At 34.8% G+C, this 24,786-nt stretch overlaps 1 protein-coding gene across 2 annotated transcripts in view; it reads left to right on the top strand.

Annotated features, from left to right (window-relative positions):
* Window positions 1–24,786, top strand: part of TTC17 (tetratricopeptide repeat domain 17) — a 56,107-nt gene that overhangs the window by 3,390 nt on the left and 27,931 nt on the right. The window contains exons 3-16 of one of the 2 annotated variants that reach the window (XM_034417403.3): window positions 8,566–8,655; window positions 9,325–9,494; window positions 9,782–9,893; window positions 12,290–12,421; window positions 12,964–13,073; window positions 14,668–14,812; window positions 15,091–15,230; window positions 15,601–15,761; window positions 16,747–16,859; window positions 18,383–18,529; window positions 18,945–19,060; window positions 19,440–19,614; window positions 20,544–20,621; window positions 24,110–24,334. In XM_034417403.3, coding sequence (XP_034273294.2) covers window positions 8,566–8,655; window positions 9,325–9,494; window positions 9,782–9,893; window positions 12,290–12,421; window positions 12,964–13,073; window positions 14,668–14,812; window positions 15,091–15,230; window positions 15,601–15,761; window positions 16,747–16,859; window positions 18,383–18,529; window positions 18,945–19,060; window positions 19,440–19,614; window positions 20,544–20,621; window positions 24,110–24,334 — 1,914 coding nt within the window. The remainder of the gene's footprint in view (window positions 1–8,565; window positions 8,656–9,324; window positions 9,495–9,781; window positions 9,894–12,289; window positions 12,422–12,963; window positions 13,074–14,667; window positions 14,813–15,090; window positions 15,231–15,600; window positions 15,762–16,746; window positions 16,860–18,382; window positions 18,530–18,944; window positions 19,061–19,439; window positions 19,615–20,543; window positions 20,622–24,109; window positions 24,335–24,786) is intronic. The other variant, XM_060687594.2, reaches the window with a different exon arrangement.

Raw genomic sequence — 24,786 nt, 5'->3', positions numbered from 1 at the left:
ATTTCATTGTTTTGTTTGTAAAGTGTTCATATTCGATGTTGAACTCAACTCCTAGTGACTATACGTATATTTTCTTTACAATGATATAATGCTATTAATCTCTTGAAGAATATTGGAGATATGAAGGGAATGTTTCATGCAAAGATAGGCATGATAAAGGACCAAAATGGCAGGGACCTAACAGAGATTAAGAAGAGATTAAGAACAGGTGGCAAAATTACACAGAAGAACTATACAAGAATGAGTTTAATGTCCCTGATAACCATGATGGGGTGGTCACTGACCTCAAGCCAGACATCCTAGAATGTGAAGTCAAATGGGCCTTAGGAAATCTGAGTAACAACAAAGCTAGTGGAGGTGACAGTATTCCAGCTGAGCTATTCAAAATCTTGAAAGACAATGCAGTAAAAGTGCTACATTCAATTTGCCAGCAAATTTGGAAAATTCAAACAGTGGCCACAGGATTAGAAAAGGTCAGTTTACATTCCAATTCCAAAGAAGGGTAATGCCAAAGAATGTTGAAACTACCACACCATTGCACTAATTTCACATGCTAGCAAAGTTATGCTCAAGATCCTACAAGCTAGGCTGCAGAATGTGGACTGAGAACTACCAGAAGTACAGGCAGGATTTCAAAGAGACAGAGGAACTAGAGCTCAAATTGCCAACATACGCTGGACCATGGAGAAAGCTAGGGAGTTCCAGAAAAACATCTACTTCTGCTTAATTGACTATGCTAAAGCCTTTGATTGTGTGGATCACAACAAATTATGGCAAGTTCTTAACGAGATGGGAGTACCAGACCATCTTATTTGTCTCTTGAGAAACCTATATGAGAGTCAACAAGCAACAGTGAGAACTGGACACAGAACCACTGATTGGTTCAAAATTGAGAAAGGAGTTTGGCAAGGCTGTATACTGTCGCCTTGCCTATTTAATTTATATGCAGAGCACATCATGAGAAAGGCGGGGCTAGATGAATCACAAATTGGAATTAAGATTGCCGGGAGAAATATCAACAACCTCAGATATGCAGATTATACCACTCTAATGGCTGAAAGTGAAGAGGAAGAGCCTCTTGATGTGGGTGAGGGAGGAGAGTGCAAAAGTTGCCTTGAAACTCAACATTAAGAAAACTAAAATGATGGCATCCGGCCCTCTCAATTCCTGGAAAATAGTTGGGGAAGAAATGGAGGTAGTGACAGATTTTATTTTCCTGGGCTCCAAGATCACCGCACATGGGGACTACAGCCAAGAAATTAAAAGACACTTGTTCCTGGGGAGGAAAGCTATGGCAAATCTAGACAGCATACTAAAAAGCAGAGACATCACCCTGCCAACAAAAGTGCGTATAGTTAAGGCTATGGTTTTCCCAGTTGCAATGTATAGCTGTGAATGTTGGACCATAAGGAAGGCTGAATGCCAAAGAATTGAGGCCTTTGAACTATGGTGCTGGAGAAGATGCCTGCGAGTTCCTTGGACTACAAGGTGATCAAACCGGTCAGTCCTAGAGGAGATCAACCCTGACTGCTCTTTAGAAGGCCAGATCCTGAAGATGAAACTCAAATACTTTGGCCACCTAATGAGAAGAAAGGACGCACTGGAGAAGAGCCTAATGCTCGGAACAATTGAGGTCAAAAGAAGAAGGGGATGGTAGAGAATGAGGTGGCTGGATGGAGTCACTGAAGCAGTTGGCGTGAGCTTAAATGGACTGCAGAGGATGGTAGAGGACAGGAAGGCCTGGAGGAATGTTGTCCATGGGATCGCGATGGGTCAGACACAACTTCGCAACTAACAACAACAAATGCTATTATATTTTTATAGGATTTAATTTTTTTTTATTCTTGATATCGATCTAATATTTTCTTATGATCTTCCATCAAAGTCAGACAAGTTCATAGGGAACAATTTTGCCCATTGTTGCATTTAGTTTGTAAATGGACAGACTTTTCCCTGGCAGCCATTTTCTTTCAGTACCCAAAATATCTTATTGTATAAAATTAGAGATTTTTCATCTATCTGAACTAGGTGTTTTTCTTCTGTTGTTTCTTTTGTGTGTTTTTTTTTTATATTTTTTTTAGACTTAACAAATCTTTGGTTGTTGCTGTTCCTTTTTTAAAAAAAAATGTTTTCTTTACACTGCAACTTTTCTCAATGTAATCTTTCTGTTGATTAGTGGACTAGTTTCCAAAATTCTCATCAAAGGCCATGATTGCTCATTAATTCTGAAACTCAAGAACTGGGATAGATGAAATCTATTTTATTATACATAATAGGTAGCATGTGTAAACTTGGAAAGTTTAGTTACTTTTAAATTTCACGGTTGAATATAGAAAACCAGAAGTTTAATTTATATTTATTTATTTATTTATTTTATTAGATTTTTATACCGCCCTTCTCCTGAAGGACTCAGGGCGGTGTACAGCCAAAATAAAACTCAAAACTATATGAAAGTTAAAAGATAATTTAAAAATATTAAATAATTTGGCCGAAAGAGCTAAAATAGAAACCACCCATTAAAATAGCATTCAGGCCAGCCCTGCTTGGTGAAACAATAGCGTTTTGAGGGTGCGGCGAAAGGTACGAAGGTCGGGGATCCTACGAATCTCCGGGGGCAGCTCATTCCAGAGGGCAGGTGCCCCCACAGAGAAGGCTCTCCCCCTGTGGGTCGCCAGTCGACATTGTTTGACCGACGGCACCCTGAGGAGTCCCTCTCTGTGGGAGCGTACTGGTCGATGGGAGGCTATTGGTGGTAGAAGGCGATCTCGTAAGTACCCGGATCCTAAGCCATGGAGAGCTTTAAAGATGGCAACCAACACCTTGAATCGCACCCGGAAGACCACCGGGAGCCAGTGCAGCTCGCGCAGGAGCGGTGTTACATGGGAGCATCGAGTCGCTCCCATAATCACCTGCGCGGCTGCATTCTGGACCAGCTGGAGCCTCCAGGTGCTCTTCAAGGGGAGCCCCATGTAGAGAGTGTTACAGTAGTCCAGACAGGAGTAGTCCAGATGGGAATATTCTGGTTACAGCTTTCCTACTTGCTTATCAGTAACTCCAATCATTGTACTTATGTTTCCAAATTTGTTACCTTCCAGTGAAAAGAATTTTTGCTGACATTTTAAAGTATATATGATAAAAGTATTCAACTATTTTTTTAGAAAATGTAAATATGCAACAAATTCTATTAATTTTAACTTGAAAAATAATTCAAACTGCAATCCATTAAAAAAACCCACTTCAGTAGAATTGAGATAAAAACTGGGGAGGATCCAATTTGGAAACTTACATGAAGATGGAAGAGAATATTCAAAAATTGTCTGTCAACCTGGATCTAGGCCTGATCCAGGATCCTGGATCCTGACCGCTCTGGACTTGAGACTACAATGTTGTATAGCAATTTTAAATTGTAGTTCTTGAGAAATTTCAGTTCTTTAAGAACCCTGATAAGGAAAAACATAACCATCAGTCTCCTCCACAATAAGTATAGTGTTGGCAGACTCTTTTGGCTTCAGCTCTTAAGGCCAGCCCAGAGGGGTGGAGCTTTATTCTGTACTTGACCAGGAAGTATTAGGAGCAGAGGCTTGCTGGAGTTGAGGAAAAAGCTTCTGAAACCTTTCTTCAGAGTTCATCTGACTATCAGTCTACTTAAGCTTTTCCAAGAAGCACAGCTAAAATAGTTTATTGCAAATTTCAAAAGAACATACGTTGATGAACTAAGGTTGGCTTCCCTCAGATGTTTTCAAGCAGCATTTGCTGATCAGATTGTATGCTGTCCTCAGAAGCAACTGTACAAGTCCTTTTTCCTGCCTAGAGGGTTTTTGTTGTTTGTTTGTTTTTTAAGAATTACTTTTGATTTAGGGAGAACTAAGACTTCCCAAAGGTTTACCTGAAACTTGCCTTGACAAAAATAAAAACATATTTCAACCTACTTCTTTTTTTAAAAAAAAAGTTCTCTTCTGAAATCTTTATCCTACAACAGAAGCAGCTATGAGGCACACACTCACACCACATTTATTTCTCCAGACAAGAGGTAGGAAATAGCTGTGAGAAAGAAGATTTCCTCTTCAGTTTGCAAGACATTTATCCTGCTTGGCTTCTACAAGCCCAAGAGCCTTAGGCTTTATCTTTCTAAACTTATAGTTTCTGGGTTTCTCTGAAAATAATGGGAGATGATATAAGATATGGGAAATGCATTCCTACTTTTACTTGTCTATGAATATGGGATTGGTCAAATAGACCAAGTGAGTAGATACCAGTTTTCTGGTCTTGGAAGACCTGAATTAGGCAATTCAAAAAATATGACTGGATGTTGCATATTTTTCTAAGAATTTTATCCTGTGTTTACTTTATATGAATAACTCAAGGTAACAACATATATAGTGGTGCTTCTTCCTGTTTTATTCCCACAAGAACAAGCCAGTGAGGTGACCCAGTCTTAGGCTTCCATACCTAAGGTGGAAAAAGAGTTCACAGTTTCCTAGATCAGGAACATAATAATGTGCCAAAAGCAGAATGATATTGTCAGGAAAGCAACAAAAAAGTATTATTTAAATTTAATTACAGTTTGAATGATATGTTGGGAAAGCAACACTTGACTGGATTAATATATATTTTAGAATATTGATAAAGTTAAAATAGGGATTACCCTTAAAATGTGTCCTTAGAGATATGCTAGGCATTCAGCAATTTATACTTTTAATTAAGATTAGATATTTTCTGAAAACCTATTAAAATTTCTTTAAACATAAAATTAGCAGGATGATCTTCAAAAAGAACCCAAATTGTCTCTTAGTACTTAGATTTATATTTGCGTCTTCTGGTGGCCGTTTCCAGAATCAGGATGGGAGAAATTACCTGTTAATAATTCAAATTTATATTGATGTCCAGGGTTTGGTTTTTTTTACATGTACACAACATAGTCTTAAAAAGCGGCTACTTTACAATAGTTACCACACTATAATAATCCTAATCCTGTAAACAGTTGCATTTAGAGAAGAAAGGGTTTTGTGCTCCATTTAGTATGGTGCAGTTCAATTTTTTATTTGCTCTATTTTATTACCTTAAGTCATATAACGTTTTAATATTCAGTTAGGAATATGGTTCAATTGGACTTGCTGTGGTATTTTGAAAATACAAATAATATGTATTAAATTATACACAACCTGACTTAGATTTTTGTTCCTATTAAGCACAAAACAGATCATAAGCTTAATATTACATAGAAATAGCTACAGAATTAGCAATAAGAAAATGAGCAGCCTTTAAAACTGTGCCACAATTTGTTTCTTCGTCATCATACATAAAAGTGATCTATAAATTTCAAAGTTTAATTGAAATGATTGAAGATCCAAGAAGAACATCAAATTTATTTTTATTACGTCATGTACCCGTGCATCTTTACCCAGAATATGTTAAGATTTAGGCCTTCTGACTATAATGTAACATCAATAGAAGTCTTATTTACACATATGTTTTAACTGTTTTAAGATTTTAAATGGTTGTATTATTTTATATTGCTTATTTTATTGTACACTGTCAATAGAGATGTGATATGGGCAACTATATAAATGTAGATAAATGCAAATGGTAAAGAAAAATATTATTAAAACATTAATCCCAAATTCGTTTTTAGGATTGACCAAAATAATACAAAACTGTTAAATGATCTGAACTTCTCAGAACATGTCATTAAATCAGATATTACAAAAAGGAGTTTTTGGCAGTTCACTTACAAGATGGATTTTATAGATTGAGTACAGTCATTTTTTAAATGTTGCTTATGGACACAATAATGAGTTATGTCTGTTGTGTTTAAACATAAAGTGGAGATGATTGGATTTCTATTATGCAGGGATAGGGAAATGAATCTAGTTTTCCTATTAAAATTGTAAATCACAACTTTGTGTAAATTATAACGCAATATTTCAATTTTAGTGAGAAATTAGCTGAATTCTCCCCATTTTACCTTGCTTTGAAAGATACCTAAGAAGAAAATACTGATGTCACTGCTATGGCTTCGGTAGCTAATGATTCTGTTTTTATCTGGATTCTACATGCCTTAAAAGTAATATTGCAATATATAGTTCTTTTGAAAAATAGGTATTGGCACAGGTTTTTGAATTTCAGTGAATATAGTATCCAATATCCATTGAAAGTTATCAACTGTAGTTTAAGGCTAAACTACTGCTATTTAATCCAACATTTTCTCTTTGGAAAAGAAATCATATTTTCTTATACGGTTTATAATATGTAAATTGGATTGAGAGTAAGGATGATATGGATAAAATTCTGAAGGCTCAGTAAAATATTTAATACAAAAGAAAATCTAGAAAAAAAGTTATGTCTCTTTAATCTACAAATATATAGATTTGAGAGTTGCTTGGGTGTTAGCTGAAAGTGTGCTGATAACTACTTGAAGCACAGACTAATTTCCCTCCCTAGTTCTCTGTGGAAATCTCCAATTCCTTGTTCCATAGCTGAATTATTATTTTCTCATACTTTAGTCCCTCAGCTATACTATCTATAGTTCTGTTTCTTCATGTGAACAGTTTATATTCATGAAATGCTTTCCCTTCTAAATATGCATCACCAAAAGATCTTTACACTGTTTCTTCAGGACCTTGGTCAGCTCACTTGTTAAAAAAGCAATAGGAAAGCACTGCAGCTGAAGTTGTGTTCCCTTGACTTAAGTTTAACCCATGTGGGTTGTTTGTTTGTTCCCAAACTATGTTCTCATCTGTCTTTTGTCTATAAAATAATTCTGTTCTTTTCATTTTCTTTTCCTTTTAGGTTTCATTCCACTTCTACATTCACCTGTTTATTGGCTTTTAATCTGTTCATGTCACTGGTCCTTTGTGTACATAGTCTTTAGGACTAACTTAATTACTGCTTTTTAGAAAAACCTCTTGGGATGAAAACTTTTCTTCAGTTTTCCATCCTGATGTGTAAAAACATTGTTCTGTCCCTGAAATATTAATAGCTTGGCCAAAATGCTGTATCATAATTGTAAATGCAGAACTTGCAGACTTTTTAGTGGTATTAAAACAAAATCAGAAATTAGATGCCTCTGAAAGTAGATTTTTTTTTCTGTCAAGTGTACCCATTAATTAATTTTTCCTGAACATTTAATTTCTCACACAATTAAAGCTTTTGATTCCATTGTCGGGTTTTTTTTTGTTGTTGTTGTTTTTTGTTTTGTTTTTGTTTTGTTTTTTGGATGGAACTTACTTCTGAGTATTGAGATTCACAATCTGCAGCCAAGGAGCTCCATTTTTGCAGCTCCCCGAGCACCTCTGGACTGGGTAGACCCAAAGTTCTGACTTTGGGGAGGATATTAACCAGTAAATGGGAGCCAGAAACTCTGGAGAATTTTAAGTCACCTGTTTCATCTCTTAAAATTAAAAAAAAAAATCTGACTTTTTTTTATTTATTTATTTTATTTCTATACCGCCCTTCTCCCGAAGGACTCAGGGCGGTGTACAGCCTGATTAAAAGCACAAAGACAGACAAAATTTAAAAATAATTAAAATTATTAAATAATTGGCTCAATTATAAAACCCCCAAATTTAAAATCCCACATTTAAAACCAATTAAAATCTTTACATTGATAGCCCGGCCTGGCGGAACAACAAGGTTTTGAGGGCACAGCGAAATACACAGAGATTTTCTATCTATAATGCATTCAAATAAGAATTCAGCCTTTCTGCTAACATTTGAAGCTATCTCTTCAGAGCCAACTGAGCTAGTTCAGTTTCATTTCTGAACAAATAATTTTGTTCCAGTCATTGACCAGAAATATACACATTTTTGTGACAGATAGATTCCATTTGATTATTGAACTATAAGTATTGAATGTGGTACCTGAAGTATCCCTGTGAAGAGGGGGAGGAGGAAAAACTAGTGTAATCTAGCTTTAAACGTGTTTTAAATCTGTTTTAGATGAGCCTCTCACATGTTTGTATTTATTTTTGTTATTAATGTCCATTGAATAGTGTTCTCTATTATGCAGTAGAATTTTCTTTTCTCTGCTTTTGAATAGCAGGGCAGTTAGGGAAAAATTGATCATACCATAGTTTACATTATTTGAAATAATTTTCCCTCTTTCCAGAATATTCTCTAAAGATCTGTGAATATGAATTTTACTTTTACTTTTGTCTTGTCTAGACAACAGCACACTTCAGTTACCATTTTGCATTTTATTTGTTCAGTTGTTATTTTTCCTAGTTTGTAACAATGGCAAAAAGATACAAAAAGTAGGAATGTATGTTTCCTAGTTTCAAAACCTTAACCCTATGTAGTTTAAATTGCAATTCTTTGTTAGGTCCAGAACTGTGCTTAATACCAATTTTCTAACTAGGAATGTAAAACGTGTCAAAATTGAACACCATATCGTTTTCAGCCAAATAGGAACCATCCTTAAGCTTAAATAACTAAGATGTGAGCGTTCATCATTCTGAAGATACTACAGTGTGATTTACTAGGTTAGGGTAGTTTATTCAGAAGGATGCAAGAAAGTCAGTTTGAAGGAAGAAATCATAACAATGGTTATTTTGGACTGTTTTGCAGGTTGACTCACCAATGAATCTGAAACATCCTCATGATTTAGTAATATTAATGAGACAAGAAACAACTGTTAACTACCTCAAAGAGCTGGAGGTAAGATTGATGTGATGATTTTATTACCAAAATCAACTTTTTGGCAAACAAAAGTAGGAAACAATAATTTTTTTTTGCAATATGAATTTGTAGTCTTAAAAATATTGAGTCTGGAAGTTTTAGCCTCAGTTCTACATTTTTAGTAGTGTACATTTACTACTATATTACTTTGGTCATCCAAGCTGATGCATGTCCTTTTTGAGAGTTTTACTGAACCCTTTGGACTATAGTTGTATAATAAATTACTGGTGGGTGGGTGTTGACTTTTACACTTAAGGTTCTTCTTTGCGCCCATGTACCAAATAAGCAGAAAGTTACTTTTAAAAAACAATAAGCCAATTCAATTGCTAGTTTTTGATTGTATGATTTAGGTGTAAAATATCTTAATTTTCAGCAGAATTATCTCTGGCAAATTTTTCTTTAAAAAATAACAAAGTGAGCCTAAGACTTAATACTTCCATTTTAACTCTCATAATCCTAACTGTTCCCAACCTCAAAAAATAGGCAAATAAGTTTCAGATCATTACAATAATATCACTGTGCATGAGGTTAAGGGACAAGAGCTAATTGCCATGTCACTTTCATAGAAACATAAATGAATATGTATTTTGGTAATATTTGTATTTTGAACAATGCATTTTATTTTATTTTGGGTTTTGTTTTTTGTAGAAACAATTAGTAGCTCAGAAGATCCATATAGAGGAGAATGAAGACAGAGATACAGGATTGGAACAAAGGCATAATAAAGAAGATCCTGATTGTATTAAAGCAAAGGTGCCCTTGGGGGATTTGGATCTTTATGATGGCACATATATCACCTTAGAGAGCAAAGACATCAGGTACTATGAGAGCTAATTGTACAAAAAAAAAAAGCTGCAATTTTAGAAGGGAAGGGGATATCATAACAATTCCTAGCTGGTAACAAGCTGCTTGGATAATTGGTTATTATGTTAATTAGAGCTGTTTTGGGAGATGGAAGAATGAACAGTGAAGTGATAACAGGAAAAAAATGTTTTAGTAGAGTTATTTTTGGCAGTATTCCTACATTGCTTTTCCTAATTAGTATTTTGTAATTTATTTTGTGCACCAAAACTCTGTTATTTATTTATTTATTCTTATGCTTTAGTCCTGAAGATTATGTAGATACAAAGTCTCCTTTACCTCTAGACCTAGAAGAACCAGAATGTACTAAAATTTTAGATCTACCATACAGCATTCATGCATTTCAGCATTTACGAGTAAGTAATTGCTTATATTAATATTTGAAATACTGCAGACCGAAAACTTTAGTGGTGTCATTAGCACAGTAAAAGAGAATTCAGAAATAATAACTGTTTTGATGCCGCAGTTTTTTAATTGTTTTTTAAACAACTATACCTATTTTTTGTATTGTGTTTTCAATCTCAGCTTGGTTTTTGTATGCTTATAAACAGTCCTGTGCATAAACACAGTTAGCTTTATATCCTTCTGAATTATTGAAGGAGCAAAGCATTCCTGTAGAATAATAAGCTTAAATTTTAAGGATTTTCTAGTTTGAAACATGATTTCCTTGGAACCATGGTTCCATGTGAATGAACTCAGTTACCTAATATCATTAGGTATTTAGCACATCAAGCCAGAACTATTCTTTTCCATGCCTTTTCTATGCCTTGTACTTCATTTCTCCTATTGAATATTTCAGTTCAATAACAAAATTCTGGCAAAGTGCATGCAAAAGTCTGTATATGAGAGTATAAACATTTTAAGATCTGTATAGAAAACCACTTTGGCAAAGAAATCATAATTTGATGTGGACAACTATAGATTTTCTAGTTGTTGTGATATTATGTCCACTTAAACTAGTTAAGGTCAGTGAATCTTATTTCTGAATAGACACACAGCACCTATCATTTGAAAGATTTGTAAATTACATTTCAGATCAGTTCACCCCTACCAAGGCAACTAATTTTCAAGCATAATACAAATCATTACCCCATAAGCTCTTATTTTTAAGCAGCAACATAAAAAGCTCCAAAGATCCAACATATTAAACCAATGCAGACTGTAATGTAAATATATTTAAAATGCTTTTAAAGTTACCCAATAAAACCATGTATTGTTTATCAGGTTGTAGCACTAATGGTTGCATCTGGGTACTTTTCATGATATTTTTGAGAAGTGTTACAAATTATCATTTAAAGCAGCTATACGTAGACATTCATTCAGCAACTGAAGTTATGACAGCTCTAAACAAATAATGGTTACAACTGGTCCTCGGATACCAACGGTTGCAGCATCCCTGTGATCACATGATTGCGATCTGAGCTCTTGGCAACTGGTTCACTTTTACGACTTCTTGTAGTGCCACATGATCACCCTTTGTGACATTCCCTGCCAGCTTCTCACATGTATTCCACGATAGAGAAGATGGCAAGTTGCTGAGTAAATCTCTTCCACCTGAACACCTTTTCCAGCCCCTCTGCACTCAACTATGGTGGCTAGTCATGCACCCCTGCATACTCTTTCTGACCTGCACTGTGCCTCTTGTATACTCTGCTGTGCACCCTAATCTCCACTATACATCCTCCCACACAGTGCCTCTTTCACACCTTCTTGTACACTCTCCTGTGTACCATCCATAATTCTCTCCTGCACCTCCTCACTTCCATCCCAACCCAGCATTAGCAGCTTATCTGCCTGCCGGCCTGAGACTTGGAACTTCCTGCTGTCTTTTTTTTTTTTTTTGTGGAAAATCGACAGGAAGTCGCCTGACTTAATGACCATAGGATTCGGTTAACAGTATTCTTTGAAATATTTTGCTACTGCCTTCTTAGGGCTAAGAGAAAGAGATCGGTCTAAGGTCACCTAGCTGGCTTTCAAGACTAAGACAGTACTAGAACTAAGGTTTCCCTGCTAGTCCAGAACTTTAAACACTGAAATAAATTTGCTGTCCAAATCATAATAGTTACCTTTTCAAAACTACTATATTTTTTATTAGAATACAGGCAGGTAAACTAAATATGGTGAAACAATAACCGGTTTCTATTGAATGGCATTGCTTGGTTTATTGGGTTTTTTTTATAAAGAATGTTCACCTATATTATCATGATGTCACACATCCAGATACTTCTTACTTTATTAATAAGAATTGCACACCTCAAAATGAAATCTATTATACTTGAGAAATATATATGCACAATTATGCCATAGGGCAGCGTGGTGGCTCAGGTGTTAAGATGCTGGGCTTGTCAGCTGGAAAGCCAGCAGCCTGGGTTCAAGACCCAAGTGCCACATGACAGGGTAAGCTCCTGTCCTCACCCCAGCTCCTACCAACCTAGCAGCTTGAAAATATGCAAATGCAAGTAAATATATAGGTATCTCTACAGTGGGAAGGTCACAGCGCTCTGTGATGTCATGCTGGCCACATGACCACAGAAATTTCTTCGGACAGCGTTAGCTCAATGGCCTTGAAACAGAGATGAGCACCATCCCCTAAAATTGGCAACAACTAGCAGAGTAAAATCTGCAGAGATTCCTTTATCTTACCTTCCTTTTCAATTATGCCATAAAGTCTAATTAGGTTTAAGGGGTGGATTGTTTTTTTAAAAAGTCAAGCCATCTTAAGAATTCAAATGCTTTTCCTCTTTTTATCTAGGGAATTCAAGAAAGAGTTAATCTTTCTGCACCCTTGTTACCTAAAGAAGATCCTGTATTGAATTACCTATCAAGACGATTAGGAAGAAGTATAGAAGAGATAGGACATCGCATATATGAAGGTCTCTTGAAGGTATTAATATAGTCACTACTTTGGCTGTCCTGTCTAAATCAGCATTATCTAGATGCAGCTTTTCAAGCTTAGGCAGCCTGAGGCCTGATTCATCTTTCCGTAACCCTAAATGCCCATTTTGACCATGACTGCTGAAAACTGACAGTACAGTTTCTCATCATTTTGAAATGAGAAATTTATGAAGAGGATGGAATAACTGTTATAACAAGGCATATTCCAGTTATAAAATAAGTCCTCCCACAAAGCCTAACATGTATTTGTGTATGTGATATAACTCGCTCCAGTTTGCAGTTGTCATTCTCCTCACAAAGTGCAGCTTCCAAAAATTTCCTTATTCTCTTTAAAAGGTCTGATGCAGTACATACATATACATACATACAACAGTATGATATATAAAAAGTATTTGGGGGAAAAATAACTCCAACAAAGTTATAATCATATGCACAAAGATTATAAACTTGGAATGATGTTTAAAATCTGCTCGGGCTCATATGGAGCTAAAAGAACATCGTTTCTTTCCATGTTTATTATTCTTTTTACAGAATTCATCTTCTTGGGTGTTATACAATATGGCTTCCTTCTATTGGAGAATAAAGAATGACCCGTATCAAGTAGTAGAATGTGCAATGCGAGCTCTCCATTTTTCTACAAGGTAAGATATATATGGGGAAGTGATAGATAAGCTTCACTAGGAACATAACATATAATATGCAAATTAAGTTAATTGTGGTTTTCATATCATTTAGGATTGATGGGAAATGCAGTTATATAGGCTCTCATGCAGTAACTTATCATTATTACTAGGCCTCAGTATGATTTACTTTCTTTTTAAAAAAAAAAAAATCTTTATTTACATTTCGGTTAAAAAGAAAAGACAACACAACAAAGTGACACACAAAAAACAATACAACAATAAACATACGTACTTCCATATAGTACCTTAATGAACAAATATTTGGTACTATAACTCTAAATTATATTCCGGAGAAGACAGAACAGCTTATATACCTTAATACATCAATTAGGTCTATCCGACCTCACTTATCCTATGTAATATAAATTTCTCATTAAATACCATTCCTCACCTAATGTGGGTTATAGTTTCCTCTTTTCTAACCATTTATAGAATTTGTCCCAAGCTAAACCTACTTGTGTTTGCTCTCTATCCTGTAATTTTTTAATTAGCATATCTGCTTCCGCACATTCTAAAAATTTGTTTATAATAGCCTCCTCTGTTGGGATATTTTGATTTTTCCAGAGTTGAGCATACGTCAGTCTCGCCGCTGTAATGATATCTAGTGCCAAATACCATAAGTCCCTTTTTATATTTTCCGGCTTAGCACCGAGCAGGCATGTCTCTGGTCGCCCACTTTCTGAAATACAATATGAATGGGGAAACTGAGAATTTCAGGACTGATGGGCTAATTATATATACTATTACTGTTTGCTCTTGCTCACTTTCAGTTGGAGGAAACAAAGATCAAGATCCCGGAGGAAATGTGTAATATAAATTGATCAATGAATAAATACCTCATTTAGTATATTTAAGTAGTATTACATCTATGTAATATATTGGCTCAATCATTTCTTTTTAGCTACTTCTGATGTACAGTAATGCTATCAATTATTTTGAACTAAATTATTAAATATAAATTATATGCCATGATACTTTCACAATGCTCTCTCTCGTACTACTCAAGGTGATGTCTTTCAGTGTAGCTGAAAGTGCAGTCCTACTAACTTTAAAATGTTTCCTAGGCTAGAATGTAAATGCATGTAATTATAACTTACTTTGCTGTGCCAGTAGGGTAATTTTTTTATTAAAGTTATTATTATAACTCAGATAGATATAGATATACAAACATACACAGATTCATTCATATTTAAATTTTCATTCTGCTATTAATTGGAAGTGTTAGCTATATTGTTGCCTTCTTAGCATTAAGTTAAACTAGTAGCCCTATCTACAAAATTCTTCAATCCATGTGCTTAAAGTTACTTTTTGGATAGCAAACTAGATACAATTTGAAATTTGAAATAAATCCTTCATATTGGGTTGGGCCACCAGTTTATCAACTGGTATCAACTGTGTATAGTTAACTGTGTATTATGTTATCAGTTTGAATGAAATGCATTTCTCCAGTTTCCGACTACTACTTACTTCTGTTTTATATATTAGAAATCTATTAGCTATTTAGAAAAAATAAAACCAATAATCATTATTATTTGTCTCTTTTCTCTTTCAGGCATAATAAAGATGTTGCATTGATAAATCTGGCAAATGTATTACACAGAGCTCATTTCTCTGCTGATGCAGCTATTGTAGTCCATGCTGCTCTGGATTACAGTGATGTCTTCACCAGCTATTATACTTTAGGAAACATATATGCAGTAAATAAGACCTTAATTTCAGTTCTCTTTAATAATATTGCATTATTTTACTCTGTTACAAATTATTCTGTCTTAAACTAGTTGATCATTTATATCCTATTAGGGAAGGGGAATAGAAAATTCACTGAACTAATAATATAGTAACCATAACTTTATCTCCAATACAGTCACATGATGAAATTAGTAATTAAGATAATAGTTGAAATTTCATAACTGATTTGTCTATTATAACTTTTATTTCAGCTGACAAACCTTTTTCCTTCTCAATCTTTTTTCAGATGCTTGGGGAATACAACCACTCAGTTTTATGTTATGATCATGCTTTACAGGCCAAGCCAGGGTTTGAGCAAGCAATTAAAAGGAAGCATGCTGTCCTATGCCAGCAAAAGCTTGAGCAGAAACTTGAAGCTCAACATAGGTAGGCCTTTCTTCATTCTATAGTCACCAGAGGAAAACTAATGGGTTTCTGCACTTACATCATATTTAACTATTCTTGTATCAGTTGCATACTATGATTTAAAATATTATTAAAACAATGTATAACCTTATTTTTTTAAAAAACATAATTTAAAATTCATTCTTGTTTGATTCTTGGTTTCCTTTCCCTTTTAACATTGTTATTTTTTGAAGTAATAATAATAAAATTAATTTTAAAATAGAAAAGTAATATATGATTGGGTCTAGTAACAACAATCTAAAACAATACATCTAATCTAATACAAAATTAGTACCAAAGTTCATTTCAATTTAAAGCAAGCTGAATGGAATTTTCTCTGATGTTTTTTAAGATCGCTTCAGCGAACATTAAACGAATTGAAGGAATATCAGAAGCAACATGACCATTACTTAAGACAGCAGGAAATTTTAGAAAAGCACAAACTAATTCAGGAAGAGCAGATCCTGAGGAATATTATCCATGAAACACAGATGGCAAAAGAGGCACAATTAGGTATCTGTTTATATAACAAATGTTCTTAAAGAAACATGGAAGCCAAATAGGCACCCATATCTGTTGTCTAAAGAATTCCATTCTGTTTCAGGAAAACCAAGGTTTCTGTATTCAAATACACATTGAGCAGAGTACTTTCCAGATAAATGTTAGCATGATTTTAAAAATTGCTTATTGTTAAATTCTGGTTTATTTAATCAAAGTCAGCATTACTTTACAGATAAAAATTTGTAGAAATGTGAAGGTTTTCAGAATCTCATTTCAAGCATTCCTTGTATTCTTCCCAGAAAGCCACTGTCAAATCTGACTCGTAACACATCTCTATTCACAGTTTGACAACAGAAACGAAAGGAGGGGGGAGGAGAATGCTTGGAATGTATTGGGAGATGAGGAATCTATGCGAGCTGTTTGCGGCCTGAGAAGATCCTGATATTTCAAGGCCGTGCGATGGGAACTTTCTAAAGGCGCAGATTGTTTTCCCAAAATAAAAAGAATGTGTTGGATTGGTCCACAATGGACAATGAGTGGCCCACATGGGGAAAAGGAGAAATTAACTATGCTGTTTTTTGCATGAAACCTCACAGCTAGTTTTGCTTCTTCTGTGCCTGTATGACTCTATCAGTAAAGTTATACTCTTAGTAAAATAATTTCCCAGGAGTTTTTTTTTTTTTTTTTGCTGCATATGCCAAAGGGACAGTTGACAGCCACCTTGCAAGGTCATGGGACCATTTGTAGCAATATTCCCTAAGTTGTGACTTCCTTCTGAAATAGATAACTACATTGTACAAAAGGCAGAGGTATGCACATCTCTCTAAAGTTGTATCTATAAACTTGCAAAATGGGAGCTCTCTGAATTATTTAAAGAGTTCCAGAGAAACCTAAACTATGCTGCAGATTTTTGTCCTGTAGCTCATTATAGCTGTTGTCAAACAGATATTTCTAAATATTCTGTCTGTCCATCTATGCGTGTTTTTATATCTTGCAGGAAACCATCAGATTTGTCATTTGGGCAATCAGCAGCAGAGCTTGCATTGCCAGTGGGACCAACCAGTCCGTTATCATCGTGGTGACATGTTTGAAAATGTTGAATATGTTGAGGTTTGTCTTGAATTTGTATTTGTGACCCATGATTTGTAAAGGTGAACAAAAGTCATCATGAGATGCCTTTAAAAAAGTTACCAGCAGCAAGGCTTTTAAACAAAATTTAGGAATGACGATGTGTAACCTGCTCCCTAAAACTCTATTTGAACTCTCAGTTCCATCCTCTACTAGATTCCTGAACACTGCAAATGTACACCTGAATCTGATGGAATTATTCCAGAGTATCCTTTAATGTGATCTTAATCTCTGTTAGAGAAAATAATCTTTTCTAGTTCTCAATTCTTTATGCCCAAATGAAGCATGCTGATCATTCGTTTTGGAACTAGTGGCTTTTTCAGAGTCTTCTGACATAAACTTCCTCTTTCCACAAAAAATATATTGCTACATGCCTTTAACTCATGGAAAAATGGAGATTCTTCAGTACCATGATGTGGAAAGGCATTTTCCTTTCTATGACACTACCTTTATTGAAGCTTAAGTAAAGAACAGATGCCAAGCTAAAATCACTTTACTTATTTTATTTTATTTTATTTTATTATTAGATTTTTATCTCTCCCCCATGTTTATTACTTTATAAGTAACCCCAGGTAGCAAACATACATAATACTCCTTCCTTCTCTTTTTTCCCCACAATATTTTTAGTTCTGGAAAAGAAAAATAAAATATAGCACACCCCTTGCCTGTTGATTTTATACAGATAATTCTCAATCTCAGGCCTTCCATAAATTTCCATCTATTCGCCACTCCTTCCTACCAATCCATTTTTGAAATATAGAAATTGAATACTATTAATATTTATTGAATATTGCTTTAAAAAAACTAAAGAGAAAAATCACTTTTAATAAAACAGTTCTGTCTTATAGTTAAAAACCATCATTCTCCTGTACTTATCAATGTCCTATTTAATGTTAAATTTGATTATTTCAACCCCAAATTATGGATTGGGGAGTTGTATATCACTCAGATTTTATTGTGATGCCCTATAGTTCCTTTAAGTATGTAATAAATAAATAAATTCCCTATTCTTTAATGCTATCAATTGACTAGAAGAGTTTATTTTTTAGAACTTTAACATTTCTTTTTTAGCACTTATCTGCCTCTCTTTCTTAGGGCTTCAGAAGCAAATTCTGTGTCTGATTGAAATAAGAAGTGTTGGAGAAGGTTATCTGCTCCTAGAGTCACAACCCCTCTACCAGACATATGTTCCCTTGTTTGCTTGAATATGCATAATAATAATAAAAGTATTGCTTTCAGTTTCTGTTACATTCAACAAGTGTTTTAAGGAAATGTAAAAATCAAGTGATATATGTACCTAAGGAATTTCTTTGCCTCTTAAGCTAATTCAAGAGCATCCCCAAAAATCATATGTATTATTTGTTAGTTTAGATGTGTCATGAATGTTCCAGAATTTCCAAACAAAATCGGGTCTAGTTAAATTATTTTTGTAAGAAAGGTTTTTTTTAATGTCTTGAGGTTTTCAGTTCTATCCTTCATTCTCATTCCTGTATTGCTGTTTGCAGTTTGGTGGTGATTCTTCAATTGCTACAATGGCATCTGTGAATTCTGAACTTCAAGTCAACAGCAGTGACTTCAGTTATTCCTTGGAGTCGACTCCTTGGGTTCATTCTGTATTCTCATTATGGGGTTTGGAAGCTGATGATTATAGGGTAAATAATACAACAGCAATGTTACTTTTCTTCTGGCCTGGACATTGTGAAAGCTTTTTATAATATACACAATATTTTGAGCATATAGTACGTAATACAATAGTAAGACTTCAGTTAGTCTGGCATTCCTTTCCAGTTCAGATATTTTAAATTTGCTATAATGTGTAATATAAATAAGAATAAAATTATAGCCACAGTAGTGCCCAGAGCTTCATAAATTGCTGCTTGATTTTTGAAAAGCATTAGCCTGCTAGGAACAGGGATCGGACTAGATAAATTGGAATCATTGTCATTGGCCACATTTACTTGGAAAATTTTGCTCCCTGTTTTATTATATCATATGCTAAAAGATTTACCTAACATCAAATGTGATGATTAACAAAATCATGTTATGATTTTTTTTCCCTTTGATTAGGATAAGCAGAATATTATGTGGCCTAAAAGATCAGATTGTATAAAATCTTACCCAGCTATCCCTTCCCCAGAGGAATTGCCAACTTATATCCTGCACCCAGAAAACAGGGATCAAAGGTAAAAATAATGCATTTTTATTAGTTTCTTTGTTGTACTTGAAGCAGTTTATATTGCGCAGTCTAAAACATCTTAATGTAATCATAAAAATATAAAAACTCTAAATTGCTATAAAGCACAAACTGCACTATAAAATAAACAGTTGTGAAATTATGAATCTTCATCAATTATGAAACTGCTTAATAATTACACCGATTTTATTATCTTTTTCAATTTGCCATTAATTATGTGACCTCGTGGGAGAGGTCAAACTGCTCTCTTGACTGTAATTAAAAGTTCTGCCTCTGTTAGTTTCTCCACATGGATTTAGCTATGCTGTCTGGGATTATTACTCTGCAGTCTGAATCATGTGGTTATTCTACTATGTTTTGATTGTTAGAATTCATTCATTACTTGGCAATCCAGGAGAAGATCTCACACAGACAGAATTTAATGAGCCAGATTGTTCTTCTGTTACTGATATCCCTAACAGCGACTCTGTGTATTTCTGGATCAAAGAACTAAACAGCCATCTAGATCTAACAGAAAAGATGCCAGATGATTATGCAAAGCAAGTAAGTTTATTGATTGTGAACATGTGTTAGTTTGTTAGCATGCACATTGTTCATGTTTTATAAATAGATACTCCCCACAGTAAATCTCCCCATACAAAAATCAAATTTAGAACTAGATGAACTATTTAAAAAAGGAAACTATTACAAGATTTGTGTTTTAGTTGATAATAAAGAATAATCTGCATTGTAATTCTCTCTTGTTTTCAAGGTGATTTGTATGCTTGGCATTTTTCAACTGCTGCATGATACGTGCAACTATTGAAACATGTCCCATATGTAAAAAGATCATAATAAACTATGAACCAATGGTAATTTACACTTTGTATTACTATAAATGTTTTAAATTTTGCTGATGGTTAAGAGACTGCCTGTAACCCTTGATTTGAAACACCTTTACTCAACCTTAATGCTATGCTGCCATCACCACCAATCAGTGATGGTAATCTCCTAATATTAAAATACTTTACATTATATAATAATTATCATTTCATCTTCACCATGAGAAATAGATGTAACTAAAGTTTTGGGGGTGGATAAGGCATGGAATAAATGTTGCATTGGGCACGAGAGAAGGGCATATATATATTGTGCAATATTAGTGTTGTACCCCATTTTTATTGATGTTTTTACAACCACGTGTAATATATAGCTAAGGCAAAAAACAATATCAAAAAAGAGATCCATATAACCATTGCACAGTCTCTGCCATACTGCCAAACCTCAGGACCAGTGACAAAACTATTTCTTTAAGTCCATGTGAAAGACTGACAGAGTCAAGACCAATATAATCTCTGGAGGAATAATGTTCCAAAGAGCTGGCGCCACAGCATTTAAGATTTTCAATTAGTCCTGTAATTTATACAAAATCTTATTTTTTTTCTTCAATAAAAGCTTTTTATATTTTCTGTTTAAAACAATTTTTCATGCAGATCTTATATTCTCGTGTCAACAATCAGTCAGTTACACAACAACAAATAGGATCACTCATCTATCATGCCATTTTAAAGGTGAGTTCCATTCTTTATAAGAAAGCCTTTGGGTTTGTTTGTTTTTTTGATGGTGAGATTTATTGCTATGTAAAGTTCCTTGTAAAAGCAGTACAGAATGTTGATTACTAACTTAGAAGTAATTGGAAGAATGTTTATGCAAAACAATTAGTACTACTTTTATGTTCTGAGCTTCAAGCTCACAGAGCAGGGGTGAAATGCTCCCGGTTCGGACTGGCTCGGGCGAGTAGGTAGCGATGGTGGCGGGCAGTTCAGACAACCGGTAGCAAAAATCCCTTCCCCCGCCCTGCTGAGCCGCGTGATCATCAGAGCCTTTTTTTTCCTTTTAAATGGCTCTGACGATCCTAGCTGAGTTGCCTGCTAATCAAGCAACTCAGCTTGGATCGCCAGAGCCATGTAAAAGAAAAAAAGTTTCTTTTTTCTTCCCACCCCCACCCCCCGCCCCTTGCTTACCTTAGCTGCTGGTCGCAATGCCTGCCTTGCTTCACTTGCTGTAATACCTGCAATCCGTTGCATCAGCAAGCAACTTAATCTCTCTGCCTGCAATCAAGCTCATCGGTGAGCAGCCGAGTGAGCTATCTGCAACTTTAAGACTTGTGGACTTCAACTCACAGCAAAGCTGGCTGAGGAATTCTGGGAGCTGAAGTTCACAAGTCTTAAAGTTGCCAAGGTTGGAGACCCCTGTTCTATTGGGTAAGTTTTTTTCCCCTTTGGGAGCTTTAAAAGAAATAGTTAATTGGGGTTTTTTTTTAGTTGTTCTTTTTTTAGACCTAGCCATTTAAAGTTTAGGAAGTTTTAAATTTAGCTGCTTTTATATAAAAAATAAAAATAAATTAAAATAAAATAATATTTGTGCAGCTTTCTGAGATTTAGTGTGTTTCTGTAGTGTTTCACTCTAACTACACAAACACACAAAATCTCACAAAGCTGTATGTGGAATTTTGTGTGTGTAAAGTGTGAAAGTTTGGTTTTTGGGCTTTTTGTGGCTGCTTGTTGCGGGGCCATTTTGGGTCTAGCACAGCTGCTTTTACATTGTGGGTGAGCCTGTTGTGTTGTGTTTTGTAGGTTAAAAAAGGGCAAAGAAGTGACATTGACTTGGCCACACCCACCCAGTCACCTTACCACCAAGCCACGCCCACTAATTAAGCCACGCCCACAGAACCAGTAGCAAAAAAAATTTAGATTTCACCCCTGCCACAGAGTGTACTTCTGTTTAATATACTTCAGTCTTATCATTTTCCTTGCCTTCTGGGCTCTTCCAGCTCTGTTTTTACATCTGTTTCAAGTAAGGGCCATAATGTATACAATGCTCCAGGTTCTGATGTATGATAGATTTATGTGGACAGTTTTATTTTAGTTTGTTTCTATCCCCTGCATGGAATATACAGCCACTGCATATTGAACTGTTGTTTTCATTGATGTATTTATCTTTTTTTTATCCTAGTTAGGTACAAACATCTGAAATCCCCTTTATATGTGCAATATGTATGTGAGATTAAAGAACTTTGTCCATCAGAGCAAATTTTCCACTAATAACCATATGTTTACTTACATTTATTTAAATCAAACCTTATTTATTGTTTAATACTCATCCAATTTAAAGAGGGGATTCTGGATCCCAATCACCTCAGGTTTTCGTGCTCTGAATACTCTGCTATCATTTCCAAACTTATTTAGTTATTAGTGATTCCTACATTACTATAATTTATGAACAAGTTAAAAAGCATAATCCAAGCATAGATCCTAAAGAGCACTGTTCCTGATTTCAACTTTTAACCAGTTAATAATTCATAAAAAATAACAGTCCTGTTATTCCATAACTGCCAAATTTGCTGAAAAGCCTTTGATGAAAACTTCATCAGATATTTTTTGAAAATGCAGCTGTATTGTGCCAACAGGTTAAGTTTCATCCCCATGCCTGGTGATTTATTCAGAAACTTCTTGAAGTTTGTTGAGGCTTTATAAATACCTATAAAAATGCCATACAGTTATATGCAGTGTGATTAAAGGTAAAATAATATTAAACAGTTGAGGAATGACTATGCCTGGCCATATAAAGTATTAGAATCAGGGCCGGATTTTCCTATAGGCTAACTAGGCTTCAGCCTATGGCCTCAAGATCAAGAGGGGGCCTCAAGATCAAGAGGGGCCTACATTCAAATTGTTAGCAAAATTAAAATTACACTTTCACTATAGGTGAAAGGGCCTCATAAGTGGAATAGCCTAGGGCCTCTTTTCATCTAAATCCGGCCCTGATTAGAATAAGTAAGGTATAGCAGAATGGGTTTTTTATTTATATGCTATTCCATTTTATGAACTCTAATCTTGACTCTTAAAAATTATAAAATAATAAATCCTTAAAGGAATATATGTACATAGATACTTTTATCATTGTAATGTGAGCTATTTGATTAAAAAATACTGACTTAAGGGATATTAAATTAAACCTGATCAATTTATATTCTGCCTTTTTTACTTAAGAGGGCATTCAAAATGACTGATAATTAATTGAATTTGCACGCACTGCTTCATTGTAGAAAAGGGGGGATGTTATTCATATAAGTCAATCAAAACTGAGGGAGATTGTCATTGTACTTTCAAACCAGAAGTCAGAGATGCTGTACTAGTGGATTCCTGCACTGAGCAGGAAGTTGAGTAAATAATTTGCGAAGTCACTGCCACTATTACTTCTGGATTCTTAAAGTATACAAAAATTTTGGGTCATGACTATGACAATGACTTTCATTGGCATGATGGAGGTCCTTGCTTCAAAAATATTGGGCTGGCAAAGGCAAAATGTAAATGTTATTATACTTAATTTACCATTAAAATAATTAAAATTAAGTGTAACTAATATATTAAAATGATAATTTAATAACAACCTTAGGACAATTGTAGAAGCTGGAATCAAGACACTCAGGTGCTACATGTAGTCCCATCACTACCTTTATAGGTGATAGGAGAAATGTTATTTTTGTTTTCTAACCTCATTAAAAGAATTGTTCAAGAATGCAAAGAAAAGAAACAACGTGGAAAAGAGGGTTACTCTCATCTGAGAAATGCAAGTCATACTGTTCCACTCAATTCTAGATTTGACCTGTTTTACAAAAAAGTTTTGTTTAAATCCAGCTTGTTTACAGTTCATTATTGTAGAATTAAACATATCTCCTTTCCTAGTCTTTACCCTAGATTTTGCCATTTTTCATGTTATATTAATAAATGCTACTTTTAATGTAAGGAAAATCCAAAACATATTGCTTTAGTCTCACTCTGGAAAGCAAGGGAAAGGCCCATTCCTTCCAATAAATGAATTTTGATTGTATATGCAACTTGTTTTTGTAAGCATGACATTTTGTTAATTAATGGAAATGCTTTAGACCTGTATTTGCAGCTAGATTGACAAAGGGTAAATACTGCAACTAACAGAGTGAAATTAATGGGGATGTTTCCTCTTTTTTTATTTTTTATTTTTTTTCATCGACTTTTAGGCAAGGGAACCCTTATGGCTGGTACTCAATGAGGCTAGCCTTTATTGGCGTGCACTTGGAAATGGCACCTTTGCCTTCACCTGTTTACGAAAAGCATTTAACTTGACCCCTCATGAATATCAAGATATCCCTTTAGTCAACCTCGCAAACCTTCTCATTCATTATGGCCTTCACCTAGATGCCAGCAAGCTTCTCCACAAAGCTTTAGCCATCAATGATTCTGAGGTATGTGATTTTTCTCAGCGGAGAAAAGCAAGATTTCTTGTTTCCACTTTTGCTCTTTCATAAGAGTTTCAAATGGGAATATGGAAGAACTCCTTTTATTCAAACTTTGAAAAGCAGATTTTTGTACTACAGGTAACCCTCCTAGGTACGACCGTTCATTTAGCAAATTTTCACAAGAACAAATTTATCCAGAAAGAGTATTTACGTTAGAAATTCAAAAAGAGGCCTCTGTAGCCATGTGACTTGGATTCAGTCACTGCTGCAGGGGCAGCAATTTTTAATTCTATGACTTTCCTTTGCCATTCGGGGTTACGACATGCAATTTCCTGATGCCGGCAGAGTGTTTTTTCCCCCCCTGGTCATATGGCCAAACAAGAGCCGGTGATTTTGCAACCAGCTCTGAGTTTGTTTTTGGTTTTTTGAGTTTAGCAGGGGCAAAGTTTTTTTTTTTT

The sequence above is a fragment of the Pantherophis guttatus genome, chromosome 1 (assembly GCF_059756535.1).
Source record: "Pantherophis guttatus breed Tessera chromosome 1, ASM5975653v1, whole genome shotgun sequence".
NCBI classification, from domain to species: Eukaryota; Metazoa; Chordata; class Lepidosauria; order Squamata; family Colubridae; genus Pantherophis; species Pantherophis guttatus.
This window is presented reverse-complemented; position numbering and strand designations above follow the sequence as displayed.